The 20,072-nt window shown below is 33.2% G+C and overlaps 1 protein-coding gene across 1 annotated transcript; it reads left to right on the forward strand.

Moving 5' to 3' along the window:
* The first annotated feature begins 1,267 nt into the window (after nucleotides 1-1,267).
* On the forward strand, nucleotides 1,268-19,636 carry LOC121372753 (proteasome subunit alpha type-1-like). Its single transcript, XM_041499244.1, has 12 exons — nucleotides 1,268-1,336; nucleotides 4,747-4,815; nucleotides 8,253-8,297; nucleotides 9,230-9,331; nucleotides 10,571-10,674; nucleotides 12,969-13,057; nucleotides 13,629-13,699; nucleotides 14,710-14,839; nucleotides 15,263-15,342; nucleotides 16,770-16,841; nucleotides 17,653-17,715; nucleotides 18,767-19,636. Exons 1-12 carry the CDS (start codon nucleotides 1,283-1,285, stop codon nucleotides 18,863-18,865), a joined length of 978 nt encoding a protein of 325 aa, XP_041355178.1. The 5' UTR covers nucleotides 1,268-1,282; the 3' UTR covers nucleotides 18,866-19,636.
* Nucleotides 19,637-20,072: the final 436 nt, after the last annotated feature.

Consider the following 20,072-nt stretch of genomic DNA (forward strand, 5'->3'; position numbering starts at 1 on the left):
AACTGCTCACAAAAAAAATAGTATTGTTTTGTTATTTCCAAAACACTTACTTTTTTCTTTTTTTTTACGTCAAACTCAACTGAAAGTATTCACACAAAAAAACATCTTCATAGAGGGATGGGACGGACTAAAAGTGGTTTTTGTTTATTTCTTAAAATTACCGATATCGGGTCCACTTGACTCGTAGAATTCAAGAGTTATTTATCGTCTTTTCTACTACATCACAAGAATTAGAACATACAGGGTAGCAAAATAATTCGCACGAAAAGCTAAAGAATAAAACAAGAATAAAAGTTGTAAATTAGTGGTAAGCTGTCTCCACGACCATTTTCATCGTCATCTGTCGGGCCGGTGGTTCGTCGGAAGATGTTCCAGGTTCAAACTGATAAGGCATTATTTGTTGTGTTGCACAAATATTAGTCCAGTCGTCATTACTACACTATTCATTATCGAAAGAAGAATCGCATGATCAAGCTTGGCAGTCGCTGTCGGTCCCGCTTGCGCTGGAAGTCATCTCGTGGTAGGTTTCTGTGAAACGCGTTCCCTTCGTGACGTCACGGCTATTTACAGGCAAATGTTTTTACCGAGAATTTTACTCGGTCGTTTCCGGCAGTGTTCTACGGGAGTGATGTTTTAATACTTTTATGGGGCATTTTCGTAATTATTGATTTACATATCGGTGTAAAATATTATTGCAATGAATTAAGAAAGCATTTAATTGTGGAATTTGAAATTTTAGTGTATGGTCTGGCACAGCACTTTAATAGTCACAGATTAGATATTAAAGATACAATTAGTGAGTTTGTAGAATCCATCTCAGTGAACCCAATAATAGGTACGTGGTTCTGATCCTTCTTGGGTTCATTTTATTCTGATTTTGTAATTGAAAATGGATCATTTGGTGCAAACTGATCATAACCGATGATCAACGATGAAGTTCCAACACTACAACATATGAAACGGTCAACTGTTTTTAACATTCATTAAAGATGCCATCTTGAGTACATTTACCATATATCTCTCTGCTTAAGACAGTCCTTCACATCTGAGGTACACAATCACTTTAGTGTGCCAAGTGCTCTTAATGTTATCTCAGAGGGTTAACCACCTAAAATATGGTAAAAATGCTCCTTCCGCTGATTATTTAAATAGAATCTACTTTAACTGGCTCCAGTATTTGATGCTACATTGAGTTATTATTATTGTGATTGTAAGTTGGGATTATTTACATTTATGTTTATGTTCAAACTATTCACAATCAAAATGTCAGTTGTCAGTGTCAATGATATACACATGTTTCTTGCAGAATGCTAATCACTCACCTGGAGCTTATGAGGTGAGTGATATTTTCAAACATGAAAGACTGTTCAGATTCTTTTATGATGTACTGATCTTTATTTTATGTTGGCTGTTATGTCATAAAAATCATGTAAAAATACATATTAGCTTTTACAACATACGATGAGTGCTCTGAAATGTTTACTAAAAGAATATATTTTTTAAATGATGATCAAATGTGTATGTTTCATCTACTCTTTAAATAAATGCATAATATTACTGTACCAGGTACTTGGTTTATTATTTATATCTCTTTTTTTTTTGCAGAATATTATGTAATGTTTTGGTAAATAAATGTTTTTATTTGTTACTTTTTCCCATCCCAACTAGTACCCCATAATTAATATATCAAATGTTGTGGTATGTGATGTCCTGTTAAGAGAAAAGTACATCTTAAAGAAATGGAATACTGTAGTCAGAATTATCAAATATTTGACATCCAATATGTCATGATTAACCAGTGTGCTCTCTTGGTGTCATTAAACAAAACAGACTTTAACTTTATTTGTTAAATTAAAAAAAAAATACACTTCACATTTATATATTTATTTATAAACATTGGATCGGTGATGTAAATTTATTGTATTAACTGTATGATTATGAATTTTTTTTAAAGTTAAATAAAAAAATAATATATTAAAAATTAAAAATATTTTAAAGGATAAAGAATCTTAAGTAAGATGCAACCATGTTTTTCAGTCATCGTGTAGTAGTAGTATTGTAATCCAACGCCATATAACCGTAAATAAAAAATGTGTTGAGTGCGTTAAATAAAACATTTCCTTATTTCCTTAGTATTGTAATATTTTCTTTGTATATACCGGTAGTATCCAGAAATAATTTATGTTATTTTATGTTTTAACTCGATTGCTTTTTTTTTTTAATATGGTATTTTTAAACCAGTACATGTACATTGTAAAATGTTTCGTTTAACTCTAAATTACTGGTTATGTTGGTATTATTTACTTTGTGAACATATTTTTAAAAGAAAAAATTTAATATAAAAATGGGTTTTTGAATAGTCACTAATATTCATTCAGTAAGATATCTTTGCAAAAGCAGATATAAATGAAACACTATTTTTTAATATAAATTTTGTAAAATACATTTTGAAATAGGTTATCTTTGTGTAATAACACATTGTTTTTATTTAAATAATTTTTTTAATTGAACATCTTAAATTGTGAGAATTATAACTCTTTCTGTAAATATCTTTTGTTATAAATGTTTGGATTGGCCCAAAAAACCACGTTCATCACGCTTAATTTTTTTATTACTTACGGCAGTGCTTAGAAAACAATAGAGATCCATTCAGCTATTTTCTTTATTTTATTTTAATAAAATGACTGTCTATAGTATAAACTTTATACATTAGTTATTAGTAAATGTTGTTTATTGTTTAAAGTTGTGTTGTATTAATGTATAAAGAAAGAGCTTGATTGTCATTCCATAGCATTTTAGAATAAATTTATTATTATTCACTTGGAATTATAAAAATTGAAAGTGATAATTTTTTACGTTCACGCTTTATACACTTATATAACAATAAATTAAAGTGGTTATGTTCTTCATACTTGCATGAATGTCAAAAATTATCTTGTTCAATTTAAAGATGCATAACTCACATATCAAAGACTGTGGTATGTGCTATCCTGTCTAATTGTCCTTTTTGTATAATAATATTTGTAAAATCTTACTTTCATGTGATAATTTTAACTTTATTTTTTGATAATAAATTAAAGGATTGGTATGCTCAAAAGCACATACCATTATCAATTCTTTGTTCTCCATCTACATTGTTCAAATTATTTGGTTGATTAGCTTATTCATATGCATTATTTATATGCAAAATATATTCACCTGATACAATATGCAATATTGTTCACTTAAATAATATCAGACATAAAAAATAAATGTTCATATCAAGATAATCAGTGTTATATTTCACATAATAATAGATTATAACTTAATCTGTTACTATTTATATACATGATGGCATAATTTGTTTATTTTTGAAGTTCAATAAAAACATTGTTTTGTATATATGAATTGAAATAAATTTTTATATTTATTTATAATTGTTTTTGTTTGTTGTTTAACCCTATGATATTGTTAGATTTATTATTATTATTATTATTATTATTATCATTATCATTTTTTAATGTATAGGCAATAATAAATTCACATGAGATAAATTCACATTTTATAGTTCATATCATGAAGCAGATAATAGGATGAAATATAATAAGACACCATTAGGGCCTTCACGAGTCAAAATATTGAATTCCAGTACTCAAGGGTCAAAGTCGACCCAGACTCCAGCACCTGACACTTACACGAGATGATAATGAGACTAAGAAATAAAGTAAAATAGCATTATGCATCTTAATTCCAACGCACCAGCCTCGGTGGCGTCGTGGCAGGCCATCGGTCTACAGGCTGGTAGGTACTGGGTTCGGATCCCAGTCGAGGCATAGGATTTTTGATCCAGATACCGACTCCAAACCCTGAGCGAGTGCTCCGCAAGGCTCAATGGCTAGGTGTAAACCACTTGCACCGACCAGTGATCCATAACTGGTTCAACAAAGGCCATGGTTTGTGCTATCCTGCCTGTAGGAAGTGCAAATAAAAGATCCCTTGCTGCCAATCGGAAGAGTAGCCCATGTAGTGGTGACAGCGGGTTTCCTCTCAAAATCTGTGTGGTCCTTAACCATATGTCTGACGCCATATAACCGTAAATAAAATGTGTTGAGTGCGTAGTTAAATAAAACATTTCTTTCTTTCTTAATTTCAACGCTGAACATCGATGCCAAATCATGCCATTGTATTACATTCCACACATTCTCATAGCCCTATAGGCCTAATGTAACTAGTGTCAAGCATATGGCAAAATGACATTAAAAAATAATTAAAATTAAATGAGAGTGCCCTTCCTTGAACGGGTTCTCAAGTCACATGAACAGACTAGTCTTTCTAGACTAGACTTGTGCCTGAGTACTCGTGAAGACCCTAGACACCATTCAAATATTCTGTTTATATTTCAAATGGTCCGTTATAGTTGTCACAGTATTTTTATTATTATTAATTAATTAATTAATATTATTATTATTATTATTATTAATATTAATATTATTATTATTATTATTTTTTTTTTTTTTTTTTTTTTTTTTTAATATTATTATTATTGCAACAACATCAGTTTATTTACTTAATATTTATTTTAAATAGGTATAAAAAATTCGATTACAAAACCCTTCACTATTTTGAAAAGCGCTGGCTTCAAACAAAAGTTATTCCGCATTATCAGAATGATTCTGTAAATATTTTATACATGGTGTGTAACCTTCACAAATTTTGCAAACCAAAGGGAATTAACTCTGTGTTTTTTTTTAAACTCTCCAAAATAAGGAAATAAACTCGCTGAAGATACAACACGCAGAGTCACTCACTGCAGGTTTTGCAAATCGAACTAAAATGGTATGTTCTGTTTTGTTAATGTTAGTTACATGGTTTGTATGAAAAACTAATCTTATCGTGTTGAAGAAGGTGTTTGGGGTTGTTTTTTTAATATGTGGGTATTATAGTTTGAAACGCAGTCGGGTTGCTTAAAAGCCTGGGAAAAATTGTTAAACCAAAGGCAAAGAATCTGAAAGACTCGGAGTGGTTCATCAAGATAAACGTTTGGGCTTGTTATTCAAGTTATTGTGATGTTTTCTGCTGGGCCCAATAGATGTCAAACCCCCTCTCCCCTATAAACAAAAAACCGATGGAGGATGTTTACATTGGTGGACTACTCGGAGAGTAAAATACTTAAAATTTTAATAATAGTTGCTAAGTTGACCAGGATTGGCAGGAAAGGAGATGTAATTCATCAAGATAAACGTCTCCGGCACAATATTATTGTAATATTTATTGCTGTGTCATAATCGGAGGTCCAATATTAGGGAATAAATGTCAAAATGTTAAAAAACTGACCATAGATGTTTACCTTGGTGAACTAGAAAGGAGAGTATTCATGGCATGGGATTCCGGCTTGTTTCGCCGTAAAACTAAATGTCATTCATATTGAGTAGTTTCGCCCCCCCCCTCCCCCTCCCCCCTTTATTTTTTTCTGTTTGTTCATTACCAAATATTAAATAATTTTCTGTCTTTGGATATTAATGCCTTATCAGCAGTTTACTTTGTCAGCTGTAGCTGGGCGAAATCAACATACTCGGAGTTTAAACCTCGGACGGTTAGATCTTGGTGAAAATCGATTTGCGTAGTATATTTAATAAGAAACCACAGCACATCAGTTGTATTTTTATATAAGTAGGCGCCATCTGGCTCCTAGATGGAAAAGTTAACATAGAGGGCTGTATATTATCATAGGCTACATATTTTGTGTATATGGCTTGAGTAAATGATATATTGTGGTCTAATGATAGCAGTGTTATCGCTGCTCCATTTAAGCGGGGCGCCCCGCCCCGCTATTCCATTTTGCCGCCCTCCTTTCACGTTCCCCGCCCTCCTTTATTTTTGAGCACCCCTCTTTATTTTCCAGCACCTATCTCTGCTATTTCCAAATGCACACTTTTTTTCAAAACAAAAAACAACGATCAGTCTGCACACTGGACATCAAAGGAAATAAGCAGCGTTGTGTACGAAAAAGCCAATGACGAAACATTTACGACAGTTACCGCAACGTAATTTAACAGTATTTTTAACAGCCTCTATTTTGTCCAATATCTGTATCCATTTGTATGTTTGATAGACACAATTAAAAGTTATATTTTATGTAAGCAATGAAAACATTTAATTTTTTACGGATTCTGCAATCTCCGATTGAAAAAAACCCCTCTTATTTGGCGCCAAATTTGTCAAGTGATCAGAACGGTCATTCTGTCTTTTGTTTCCACTATCGTTTGATATTTTGTCCTCAGTTGCAGATATAATTGGTTGTAACTGATGATTTTTACTTACTGTTTTTCTGTTTATTCAGCAGTTCTTTATAAAATATTGTAAACTTTTCATTTTAGGGGGATATGAACGCTTATAAAAACAACGGAAGTGGTAGTGTTTATCATTAAATACATTTATCTTGAGTGCCAAATAATATATACACCGCCTTTACAAAAACTAAACTACTTTTTATCAGCTGGCGATAATATTTTATCACAGCGATCGATTCATTCGATGAAGATGGAAATAACAAAAATGTATCTGACATTAGGAGATCACTTTACAAACATCTTTATTGTTTTTCGTATATCTTGAAATCTTTATTGAAAATAATAATATTAAAACTTTGATCGGTCCAGCAAAACCGGAACTGCCCGTGAATGTCAGACCGATATCATCTTCGGTTCAATTAAAAGACGAGTCTTTTTTATAAACCTTTGCACTTTTTTGTAGGCAAAATAAGGAGTATGTCTTTTCTCAGAGTCTACCAACACACAACAATATGGTAACCAAACTACCTCCCCCCCCCCCCCCCCCTTTTTTTTTTTTTTTTTTTTTTGCTTTTCGTTTATTGGTGGGGTTTTTGAAGGGTGTGGTGCTGAGCGGCCGCCCTCCTTTAATTTTCACCCAGCGAGAACACTGGATAGTAATGTTGGAAATCAACAAAATTATAAATTATTTTTATCTGTAAATTTATATAAACACGCTCAAAACAATAAAGCCTTGTTATTGACAGCAGTGTGTGAAATCTAAAATTCAATAGGATACATCAATAAATGTTTTTTAGTAACAAAATAAAATTATGGGCAAAAAGAAACATGGGTCGAAATGATTTGATTAAAGGATACGAATCAACCCTGGTCAAAACAACTCCTGTTACCATAGCGCGTTTTGGGAAGAGTTCTGCCCGATCCCTCTTTGGGGATATTAGTTCTGCAACAATCGGCAATGCCACAACAAATGCAAACGTACTGTAAAATTAATTTGCAGAATCATTTTAATGCCATCGTAAAACTGAGAAAGGAAAAAATGTCACCTCTTTGAATTCCTCATCTGATTAAAAATATTGTAGGAACTGTAATCTGATTAATTTTTCCATATGTCGTCAGTCTGTATAATTAGGTTTATTCTCATACAGAAACATATCAAAGGGAAATCTCTTGAGAACTAGGGCTTAGTGCTAAGTAAGATATATTTTGCTATTATTGTGTCAACAGTCGCACACAGTGCTACTCAGCTATTCCAACAGTGGATTTGTTAAAATTAATGCTTCCCAGGCAAAGCAAATTATCAAACATAAGTAAATGATGTTCTTACACATTTTTAAAACCTAACTATGTACAGTCAACTCTCGTAACAACGTCCATATTTATGCTGATCCTGTTTTGCCATTATTATTAGTTTGTTGGTATAATGCTCTTGTGAAGAGTTATCTTCCATAGCTTGTATTTGTAGTTTTAGCAATTAGTAATGTATAATAAATTGCTAACCAAGAAACAACAAGAAAACAAACAAATATTAATTTACTGGTGCATTAACGAACCAAATTATTACAGTCTTTAGGCGCACTGGCTCATTTTGCTTTATCACGCAAAGTACTATTACCAAATATAACTTTGTTGGCCAGATTTTCTGCTATGTAAATGTTGTAGCCACTGTATCTAATTTTGGCTAATTTGGCAATGGTCCTGTTGTACCCAGATTAGTAAGATTTAAAGCCCCTGTAACTGTGTTTGCCAATATTTCAAGACACCCCATCCTTGATATAGTCACATTTTTCTGTGGCAATAATAACAAATTTTAAAAATGGAATTGAGACGGAATTTTTGTGTGATGGTGTTTTTTGCAATTAAATTAATATGTAGCATTGCCCTCACTAATAAATTATATTTGATAAGCCATATATATATATATATATATATATAAATTATAATACATGTACATTCTCTCTTCTTTTATTTCTCTGCTTTCAGTTTCGAAACCAGTATGACAATGATGTTACAGTGTGGAGTCCACAGGTGCTTGTTTTTCTCTCTTCAATGTGTGACATTGTATTATTACTATTAATTAAATAGTATGTCATTGTTCTACATGTACGATTACAAATTTCCCACCATTATACTATTCTATTCTGATTGGATGATGGCATTAAAAATCTTAATGTGATCCTTTGATAAACCTCAGATCATTGCGTCACATGGAACGTCATTACATAAAAAATGTCATGGAAAGGACATTAGAAACTGATTTATATGTATTTTTACCTGAATAAGTCATATTGTTTGTAAAGTTTTATCCAAATTCTTTGCAATTTTTTTGGTGAATTTATCTAATTAAAACAGTCACAAATTGAGTATATAAAATCTCAATTCCCCCAAACAACAAACAATTCTTCTATAATATGTATACATTAATGTAAGTTGCACATGTATATCAGCTCTATTCCTTTAAAGAAATGTTTTTAACATTCTTCATCCTGATTTTTTTTTTTTTTTTTTTTTTTTTTTTTTTTTTTTTTTTTAGCCTTTTAATATGTACAAGTATGTAGTATATGTCATAACATAATTTGGAAAAGCCAATATTTTCTGAAAATCAAGTTTTAAAAATAAAATATATGTATATATGTAGACTAAACTAATGCCGACTGTTGACTTGTATAATTACATTTGTACATTTATATAAAATTATACAATGTTTGATGTTAAAAGGAGGATAACTGCTGGTGTAGTAGTGTATAAAATATATTTCCAAAAAAAGAAAGAAGATATTTCGAAATATGTATAGAAAACAAAAATAGTGTAAAACAAATGTTTATTTAGTGAAGCATACACATAGCTGAATACAGGATGCAGTGTGATTTTTAATGACACTAACATAATTGTTGAGATTTGTTAATGTGATAAAAAAAAATTATATAAAAAGTAACTGGAGGTTTTTTGTTTTGTTTCAGGGTCGAATCCATCAGATTGAATATGCCATGGAAGCAGTTAAGCAGGGCTCTGCTACAGTCGGGTTGAAATCTCAAAAATTTGCTGTTTTGGTGGCTCTTAAGGCAAGTAAAGCTGTAGAATATGTTTTTCTAATTGTCAGGGCTCTATGTTAAAGCATGTCCACTTGTTCAGGCAAGTGGTTTTGATTGTTACACAAATCAGACTGAATGTCAACTGAAAATCAACTTAAATACTGCTCGACTCTTAGCAAAAACCATTCGGATGAAACTAGCACAATTCAGATGGAGTTAATGTAGAGCCCTGTTTCAGACCTAGCCAGGGCTTATATAATTTTTTATAAAATCCACTAGCCATGGGATCAGTGAATAATTTTTTTTTACTAGCCACGATTAAAAATTCACTAGCCATGGGATCAGCAATTTAAACAATTTACTAGCCACGATTAAAAATTCACTATGGGATCAGTGATTTAAAAAATTTACTGGCCATGATTAAAAATTCACTTGTCCTACTATACTTTAAGTTCATACAATTTTACTAAATAATAGTAATAATCAGATATGTTACTTAAAGAGAGAGATAGAGCTTAAAAACACTAACATTGAGGGTTGTGGTGGGGTCAGGATATTCATAATTACAAAATACACTTAACTGCAACAATTGATTTTAAAAATTCACTAGCCGTCAGGCATGACAATAGTGGTTATTTACTAGCCCAACATTGAATATCACTAGCCATGGGAGTGGAGCTACCATAATTTAGAAGCCCTGCTTAGCGATGAAAATTTAACTTAGATTATGGAGAGCTCGTTCAGATATTACCATATTAAAGCCATATAAATTCACATGTTAAGGGGAGCTAAAAATTACTCTCCTTCAGCTAGTGTCAGTGGAGCGAGAGTAACTGCTTGTCTTAAAGGGTGAGATCTGCTGTTTGTGCTTGTTTACCTGGATTTGTCAGACAGGTATCGGTGGTATTGATTGAATTTTTGGTGTTGACAGCAATATAATGTGTCCAGACCTTGAAATTTAGACACTTTATGAATAGCAGTCAAGTGTTAAATAAATATTCTTTTCCTTTCATGAGGGCAGAAACCTAGTTTGTATTTCATAGTACTGGAGGCATTGTATTATGTATGTTAATGATATGTTAACTTTAGTACACGTACATAATTATCAATAATAATAAAAATTAATGATGATATGTTAATTTTCGTACACATACAGAATTATAAATAAAAAAAAAAACATTTGCACAGTTTCTCACTTTCGGTATTTTGAGATTTTACTGTATGAAATTTTTGTAAAATTGAATAAGGATTTTGTTTATTTTTGTGTAGCGAGCTCCTTCAGAATTATCTGCCCATCAGAAGAAGATCTTACCCGTTGATGATCATGTAGGTGTGTCTATAGCAGGACTGACAGCAGACGCCAGGCTTCTGTGGTAAATATAAACCGACTTCAAAACTTAAATAGCCTTATTAGTCTTCAGGGTTTTTGTCAGAAAGAAACTTTTGGGTGTAGCGCTATGGAATTGAATATTTACTGAATGCAACCACAATCGACAGAGGGTATGGGGTGGCCTCAGTTGAGAAAATCATACAGTAATAATAAGAGTCATTAATTTTATCAAACAGTTAACTTAAAAGAAAAATATTGGGTATGGCACCATACCCATTTTACCCTCTGGGAGAAACCCTGGTCTTTGATTGCAGATTGGCCTACATGTGGCAGTGTTTGAAGTTTATTCAGAAATATTGTGTGTACTTTGGCTTTCTTTTCTTCTTTTAAAAAATATATGTAGCCAAATTAGCAAAATAGAAAATGGTGCAATGTTACATGTGCTACATTGTATATGTGGCATTAGCTTTTTTGCAAATTTGTTATGAAATATATCTGCCACATTTAAAGTTAATATTTGGTGATTTAGCATAATGACAGCTTATAGTATTACTAATTTAATGCAAAAAAACCCACAAATATAGTAACATTTAATCTTTCTATAAAATGAAGTTGTCAAAGTAACAACGATATAATTATTTGCAAATTAAATTGTTTTATTGACTCTTATATAATTATTGGAATAGATGTATATTCAGAGGCTTGAAATAACAAATTATTAGGGTTTGTGTGCTGTCAATTATATTGTCAATTGTGACGTTATATCACATATTGATATTGAGGTATGACCAGTGTTCTCACTGCTCCATTTAAGCGGGGCGCCCTGCCCCACTATTCCATTTTGCCGCCCTCCTTTCACGTTCCCCGCCCTCCTTTATTTCTGAGCGCCCCTCTTTATTTTCCAACACCTATCTCTGCTATTTCCATATGCACTTTTTTCCACACAAAAAACAACGATCAGTCTGCACACTGGACATCAAAGGAAACAAGCCGCGTTGTGTACGAAAAAGCAATTGACGAAACATTTACGATAGTTACCGTAACGTAATTTAACAGTATTTTTAACAGCCTCTATTTTGTCCAATATCTGTATTCATTTGTATGTTTGATAGACAAAATAAAAGTTATATTTTATGTAAGCAATGAAAACATTTTATTTTTTACGGATTCGGCAATCTCCGATTGAAAAAAAACCCCTCTTATTTGGCGCCAAATTTGTCATGTAATCAGAACGGTCATTCTGTCTTTTGTTTCCACTAACTATCATTTGATATTTTGTCCTCAGTTGCAGATATAATTGGTTGAAACTGATGCTTTTTACTTTCTGTTATTCTGTTTATTCAGCAGTTCTTTATAAAATATTGTAAACTTTTCATTTTGTGGGGATATGAACGCTTATAAAAACAACGGAAGTGGTAGTGTTTATCATTAAAATCATTTATCTTGAGTGCCAAATAATATATACACCGTCTTTACAAAAACGAAACTACTTTTTATCAGCTGGCAATAATATTTTATCACAGCGATCGATTCATTCGATGAAGATGGAAATAACAAAAATGTATCTGACATTAGGAGATCACTTTACAAACATCTTTATTGTTTTTCGTATATCTTGAAATCTTTATTAAAAATAATAATATTAAAACTTTGATCGGTCCAGCAAAACCGGAACTGCCCATGAATGTTAGACGGATATCATCTTCGGTTCAATTAAAAGACGAGGGTTTTTTTATAAACCCCTTTGCACTTTTTTGTAGGCAAATAAAGGAGTATGTCTTTTCTCAAAGTCTACCAACACACAACAATATGGTAACCAAACTACCACCCCCACCCTTTTTTTATTATTTAAAAAAAATTTTTTTTTTGCTTTTCGTTATTGATGTGTGTTTGTTTTGGGTTTTTTGTTTTTTTTGAAGGGTGTGGTGCCGAGCGGCCGCCCTCCTTTAATTTTCACCCAGTGAGAACACTGTATGACGTTAGTCATTTATTTAAAGTTTTAAATATAAATCTTTTCAAGTGTTGGTCGAGTATTTACAAACAAATGAAATATGTGAGTGTTGATTATAAATTAAATAAAAGCACAAACTGTATATCACCTGACCCCATTCTTTTTAAACTTTACAGTACATGCTCAACACCAACTTTTCATATCCTAGTTTCAATCAAGAATGGATGGACTATAGCTTCAAACATTGACACACAATGACTGTCAATTTCCCGAAACCTCTTTATTTCTTAGTGATGCATGACAACATAGTCTTGAGTTATATCTTTATAGCAAGCTTGGTTATCCCATATTTACATTATCATGAAGTATGTTTTTTACTTTTGTAGTAACTTCTTGAGAACAGAGTGTCTGAATTCAAGATTCGCCTATGCAATTCCTTTACCCGTCTCCCGACTGGTGTCCATGATTGGAAACAGTATCCTTTGGAGATTGTCACAGCCTGTAATGTTAGATCATTGCTAGACGATAGTTTTGATACTCGTTATTTTTAATGTCTGTCAAAATTACAAATCTTTTTATATTTTGTATTGCATTCTTGTATTTTGATTGTCTGTTAAAATAACAAGTAACTATATAATGTCTGTTTATAACCAGGCAATTATCTAGGTGTCAAAATTATTTTTTCCCCCGAAAATTGGCATTTATTTCGTTAAAACCATAGTAATGAAAACTGGTTGTGGTTTATTTATAAAATAAAATAATGTCGAACCTTTTATCAAACTTCTTCCCATTCTTCTAGAAATGAAGAAACACTTCTTATACTTTTTCAGTTCTAGATTAACGATCTTGATAACACTTATCTGAATTTCAGTTATTATATGCCTTTTTGTTCTTTAAAAAATACAACTTACAAGCCATAACACATTCTATGTAGATGTGCTTTATTAACATAGCCAGCAGTTTTTGTCTTTTGTAAATATTGTAAAGAATAAGGTATGTTTGTAATATGCATGTTTCAGTGATGTTAGGATTTCTTTACTGACAAGAATCACAAATTCCAACACAGCGTTATGGTAGAAGACCATTTGGAGTAGGGTTGTTGGTGGCAGGATATGATGTAAGTGGTCGTTATGAAAGGAACTATATAGTAGTTTGTCACTTACAAGAGTGCCACATCATGAAATTTGTATGGTGTTGCCAAGAAGTTAAAATCTCAGACATAATTAAAGTCTTAAATCTTGACTAAAACTTCTTTTTTTGTGTGTAATAAATTTACATTGTATGCATTAAAAAGTTTGTTAAATATATATTTTTTTTATTCAGTATTTCTTTGTGTTCACAGTTTAATTTTAATATGTTATTGTTTCATTAGGATGCCATAATGATCCAATCATGTCCATAAATGCTATACCTAATAGTTCCTTGTAACATTTAGTTAAGTTGGATTAGAGATCATGTTCAGTAAAACATTTTCACCTGAAAAAGTATCAAAAAGGTAGTCTTATGAAATATGCGGATGTATAATAAACTTGGGAGTGTACTGTAGTGATCTATAAAATGTTCATCGCCTTTGTTATGTATGTAAAACTATAATTTGTATATTAGGCTATACTTCTACTGAGATAACTGGTTAGACAAAAGGGGCACCCTCTAGTTTCATACTGGATTTTGATGCGATTATTCATTTTGAACTTTGAAGATGAAAACCCTGATACTGGTAGGGGTGGGTCTGTATTGTAGTACCATCTCCAGTCCAGAGTGAGTACTTCAGGGTGATTCTCATGTTGTGAATGAGGGAGACCAACCACAACAGCCCCCAATAGTCATGGTTCCAGTATGAGCTAAATTACTCAAATAGCTGCATTTCATTTTAATGAACTGTTTGATATTAGGTGCCAAATCACCTCAGAAAATTTTGTTTTGGACTTTATCCTACGGGACATTCAAAATTCAATAAAGCACAAGTGCCCCACCCGCTACCAACCCTGGTCGGGCTGCTGGTGCTTTGTTGCACTTGCCAGTGTAGGCGGTCCCTCCTCCCCTGTCCTAGACGGAGGAGCCAGTGTAACAGCCCAAATATACACACACCCCCACCACCACCACCACCATTTCCTTCCTTTTTTGCAGGCGATGGGTCCACACATCTACCAGACGTGTCCATCAGCCAACTACTACGACTGCAAGGCCATGGCTATCGGAGCGCGATCTCAGTCAGCTAGAACATACTTAGAGAGACACTTAGACAAATTTTCAACATGTGAGTACATTTTGTTCTCCGATGCTTCTATGGTTGTTCTTTTAATAGCTTTGCTTTTGTAGGATTTTGAGATTTTCACTTTAAGTCACTATCAGCCCCAACAGGCTAGCTGTCAACAAACTACAGATCTGAGCAACAAGCAGCCACTAAAGCAATGTCTCTTCTCATAAAACAAGCTATATCCAACACTAAAATTAACTCTAAACTGATGATAAACATTAATTAATAATACACAATATACCGGTAGGTCTGATTAATGTTTTAAACTTGCTAAACGTAAAATGTTAATAAACATTTATTATGTAGGTCTAGCTGCTTCATATGGAGATTGAATGTTTAACCAGAACACCATAGTATTGCTGGTTGATGGATTATAACAGATTTTCTCAAATTAATGGTTTGTGCTGATGTTTTGTTATGTAGGTTCACTAGATGAGCTTGTTAAACATGGACTCCGAGCATTGAGAGACACGTTACCACAGGAAGTTGAATTAACAACCAAGGTACAGAAATAGTATCTAACATTTTCCATATATTTGTCATATATATTTCATTATAATTTCACTTCCGACTTTTTTGTTTTTAATGGATACTTTTTGTTTTTGGTCTCTTTTCTTTCCATTCTGAACATAGTTTTTCAGCTTTGTTCATCTTCCAATCCTTGAGTCCAATAGCAACATCAGCTTGTCTTCTGTGGCCATGTGTACCACCCATCTGTTAAATGGCCAATCCCATTAACAGTGATGTAGTTTTCAGGGTGTATACTACCAAATCAAATCCCATAGACGACAATAGTAACATATGTGGCTAAAACTCCTACCTGCAACGTATCAACCGACATAAACGCCACGGATATAAATACTACCACCCCTTACACTTAAAGTGAATCAGAAAAAAATGGGGGTCAAGCTGCTCGTTTCTGAGATAACGGGTAGCGTCTATGACTAGTTTCGCACAAAATTCGAGTAAATTTTTTTACAGGTACCCCATACATGTTTCAAGCACAAGGCTACTTGACACATTGGTACTAGATGAAATAAAATTGAAATTTTTTTTTACCCAGATGAAACTATTATTTTTTACAACCAACACACTCACATTTATAACCAATCACAGGACTTGTGGTGTTCACTTCTCTATCAAAAGTTCGGTGCACCTTGAACTTTGACCCAGCCAGAAGTTATTTGGTTTAGTACTACCTTCAAGGGTGGGAATTCTCCTCGGATCAGCTGTTTTCCTTTCAAGGAACATTGCGTTTCCTCACATTTTAATCGTCCTTTCCTCCAAAATGTGTCAGATGGCACAGTTTTTAACCTAGGATTTCAAGAATTTCCGTGACCCCTCCAGATTTCCTCTTTTTTACAGTTCACGAATTCCCACCCCTGAGTTTTAGTTTGGTCACTTTGAAAATAATTTGGTTGTGACTTCAGTTATAATGAAGACCCACATGTAATCATCTAATATTACCACTGGAACAGCATGCAGGGAATTTCGAAGGATTGTGGACTTACTGTGTTGAGATAATAAAATAACATCTTGTCATGACAGTAATAAGCATACAAGCCAGATGAGATTGGTGTTTGCTATTATCTTTACAACCAATCAGATGACTTACCTATTGTGATATTTACTCTTGTTTTTTACTTGACCATCGTAACAAATACATGTATTATTGTTATGTGTTATTTGGATTGTTTCAAACATTGTATGTCCAGATTCATTCATTATACCCTGTGAGGTTCCATTGTGCACAACTCTTCAAGCCACTAGATGTTTTAATACATACCTGTACATTCTTTTAACAGAAACATTTCAATAATGTAATTAGATTTATGTTTTAGTATTGGGATGGTTAATGCACAGATTGAACATTTTATTTTGCTACCCGGAAGTTGTTTTCTGTGTTTGCTAACAAACTGTGTCTTTTCAGAATTGTTCTTTAGGCATTGTAGGCGAGAATATGGATTTTACAATCTTCGATGATGATGAAGTAACGCAATATGTATCCTTGTTCAAGAGTCATCTATTCCAAAGAATATTATGATCAGTTAAACATATGACTGAATTTACAAAACCTGATTTTGTCTTAAACACATGTACATGTAGCCACAAATTGTTACAGTGCTTGAACACATGCACATGTAACCACGAATTGTTAGTGCTTGAACACATGTACATGTAACCACGAATTGTTACAGTGCTTGAACACATGTACATGTAACCACGAATTGTTACAGTGCTTGAACACATGTGTTTAAGAAAATAAGGCTTTGTAATTTCTGCCCAGCAAATTACTTGGTCTAAACAATGTTTGGAACTAGATCTAACCCGTGCTAATTGTGGGAGAGTTTAGATAAGATGTGATGGTCTTGCACTAGGATTTGCCTTTAAAAATATGATAGTCGTGAATACGGCCAGCCCTCACTAGCCACTTCTGTGTTTAGAAACAAATTGGTGACCTCCATTAAAATTGTATTTATGAAATTCATCTAATATTTAGTCGATCAGACCTGCGCACAAAAAAAAAGATCCTTACAAAATGAGTCTTCGGTTAAGTACAAAGAAGGCAGTCAGCAGTACAAATCAAAACAGAAGAAATTGTCAGAATGATGGGCAAACAGTAAACATGATCATGCATATTATATTATAGATACTTTTTTAACAGCAGTTATTAGTCTACATATTGAAGCAATGTGATCAAGTCTGGGAAATACTGCATAGGTTAACAGTATTTAAAACTCTTCTTTTTTATTGTGGCAGGTATGATTTTGTTTTTCTGTTTTGTGTGAAAATGATTCCTTAACAGTTGCCAGCTATCTATGATAGAAGGTGAAGAAAGGTCGGCCCCACCTGCTCCAGAGGAAGCACCAGCCGAGGTAACCATTAATTTGTGTTTTGTCACATGTCTTAACAATGGGGGCCCCCCTTTTTAATAAAAATAACGATAATCTGACACATAATTTTAACAGTAGGTCATGATATCTTGATGGACATTTTAAAAACATGTATTGTATTGGAGATAAGGAAGTTACAGCAGCTGTGGCTCTAAATGATTAAAGTTTTGTTTTGTTTAACGACACCACTAGAGCACATTAATTAATCATGGGCTATTGGATGTCAAAAATTTAGTATTTCTGACTCGTAGTCATCAGGGGAAACCCACTACATTTTTCTTAATGCAGCCAAGAAGCTTTTACATGCACTTTCCCACAGACAGGAAAGCACATACCACAGGCTTTGATCAGTTGTGGTGCACTGGATGGAACGAGAAAATCCGATCATTTGGAACAAGAAAATCTAATCAGTTGAATGCATCTACAGAGGTGGTTTGATCCTGCGACGCAAGGACCTCAAGCGAGCACTGAAACGACTGAGCTAAATCCCGCCATAAATGATTAATTAATATAGAGCTATTTGAGAAATTGTTTCTCGTTTCTTGGATTGTGGGGGATGGCATTGAAATTGTCATTTTATGGGTGGTGGGTATGCTTGAATGTCTTTTAATCTGAATAATAGTAACTCATTGATTGATAAATACGCTAGATTTTGAAATCAAATTATATTTTACTTATTAGTCTCCTATCAGTCCAACCAGAGAGGACTCTAGGTTTCGTCGCTGTCATTGTCTGTTTGTCCAACATTTAGTTTTCGCACTGCCTCAAGATATGGAGCTGAAATTGTTTGTATTGCTTTATCATGTACCATTACAGATGAAAATTGAACTTTCATAGTGAGTTATGGCCCTTGAAATTAGAACATACGAACATTTGTTGGAGCTGGTAAGGGGCATGTATTGCTTTAACATTTTCTGAGAATGCTTGTTTTCACTGTAAATTTTTTCTCTCTTTTTTCTTGATTTTCAGAATAAAATGTATGAAATGCAACTGTTTGTATACGCATTTTACTGAACATTTCTATCATTTCCAGGGTGCGATGGAGACTGAGCCTGCTGAACCTACTGATGATGGAGGTCAGCCGTCTGAACCTAGTGGCTCCGGCCCGCCAACCGAGGGCATGGATCAGTAACAGTCGGGACCAGGGTGAAGAAGAAAAACATGTTAATCATCAGCCATTTATCATTAAATTGTACTGCACTGTGTAAAGATCAGTCATTGACTTTCATTAGTGTTGGCCATGTAACTTGATGTTTGGATTCCATATAAATTTGCACATAGCTGTTTGTATGGTTCTACATTTGGTTCAGCAGTTCTTGTGGAAACATACAAACTGTCTGAAGATGTACAAGGTTTTTTTTCCTTCTAAGGGAAACCAAAATGGTGTAACTTTGACTCTTTGCTATTTCATTCATTGTTCTTGTGGAAACATACAAACTGTCGAAGATGTACAAGGGTTTTTTTTCCAAAATAGTGTAACTTTAACTTTTTGCTATTTCATTCATGTCTAGTCTGTTTTAGAAAACATTGAAAAAAACTTAATGTGATGCATTTGCTTTACAATTTACCATGAGTTTAATGTTATGTGCAGCCATCTTTCATTGGACAAGACACAGTGTACAGATCTTGTTCCATTCAAAGAGACACTTGATTGGTGGATTCAAACTGAGTTACTGACGTTTGGTGGGGTTGTATTTAAATTGATTATGGACTCACTGAATTCCATTATTTGTTACAGAGACAGTTTAAAGAACGATTACCCAGTAAATGGTTACAGTTTCCACGTTATTCTAAAATCTAATTTAGTTTAGTTGAAATGCCACTACAAATTGTGAACTATTTGCCTGAATTTTAGGCCGACATGTTTTTGACCATTGTGAACAGAGATACATTATTATATTTCTGATTTCTTTGTTGTTTGTTTCCTGAATTTAATAAAGGTGTAAAATTTAGCTGAATACTAGGCTATCATAATATCTGTTAACAGTTGAAACTCTTGGCATATCCCATTCTGACTAAAGGAAAGGAATGTTTGTTTAATGAAAGTTTAAAGTTTTTTTTTTTTCAACAATACTGCTAGAGCACATCCATTTATTTTTTAATTACTGACTATTGGACATCACTGGCAAACATTTTATCATTCTGACAATTAGTCTTAGATGAAACCTGCTACATTTTCCCATTGGCAGCAAGGGATCTTTTATATGCACTTTCCTACAGACAGGATACATCAGTCATAGGGCACAGATTGGAACTGAGAAAATTCAGTCCAAGAATGGATCTGCCGACAATGTTCGATTCTGACCCAAGCACCTATAGCGAGCTCTCTACCGACCAAG

This window comes from Gigantopelta aegis, chromosome 4 (assembly GCF_016097555.1).
Source record: "Gigantopelta aegis isolate Gae_Host chromosome 4, Gae_host_genome, whole genome shotgun sequence".
Classification (NCBI taxonomy): Eukaryota; Metazoa; Mollusca; class Gastropoda; order Neomphalida; family Peltospiridae; genus Gigantopelta; species Gigantopelta aegis.

Coding starts and splice junctions, on each gene's coding strand:
- LOC121372753 (XM_041499244.1), top strand. CDS start 1,283: ATGATATACACATGTTTCTTGCAGAATGCTAATCACTCACCTGGAGCT. Junction 1,337..4,746: donor ACTCACCTGGAGCTTATGAG/GTGAGTGATATT, acceptor CTCCAAAATAAG/GAAATAAACTCGCTGAAGAT. Junction 14,840..15,262: donor CTTAGACAAATTTTCAACAT/GTGAGTACATTT, acceptor TTTGTTATGTAG/GTTCACTAGATGAGCTTGTT.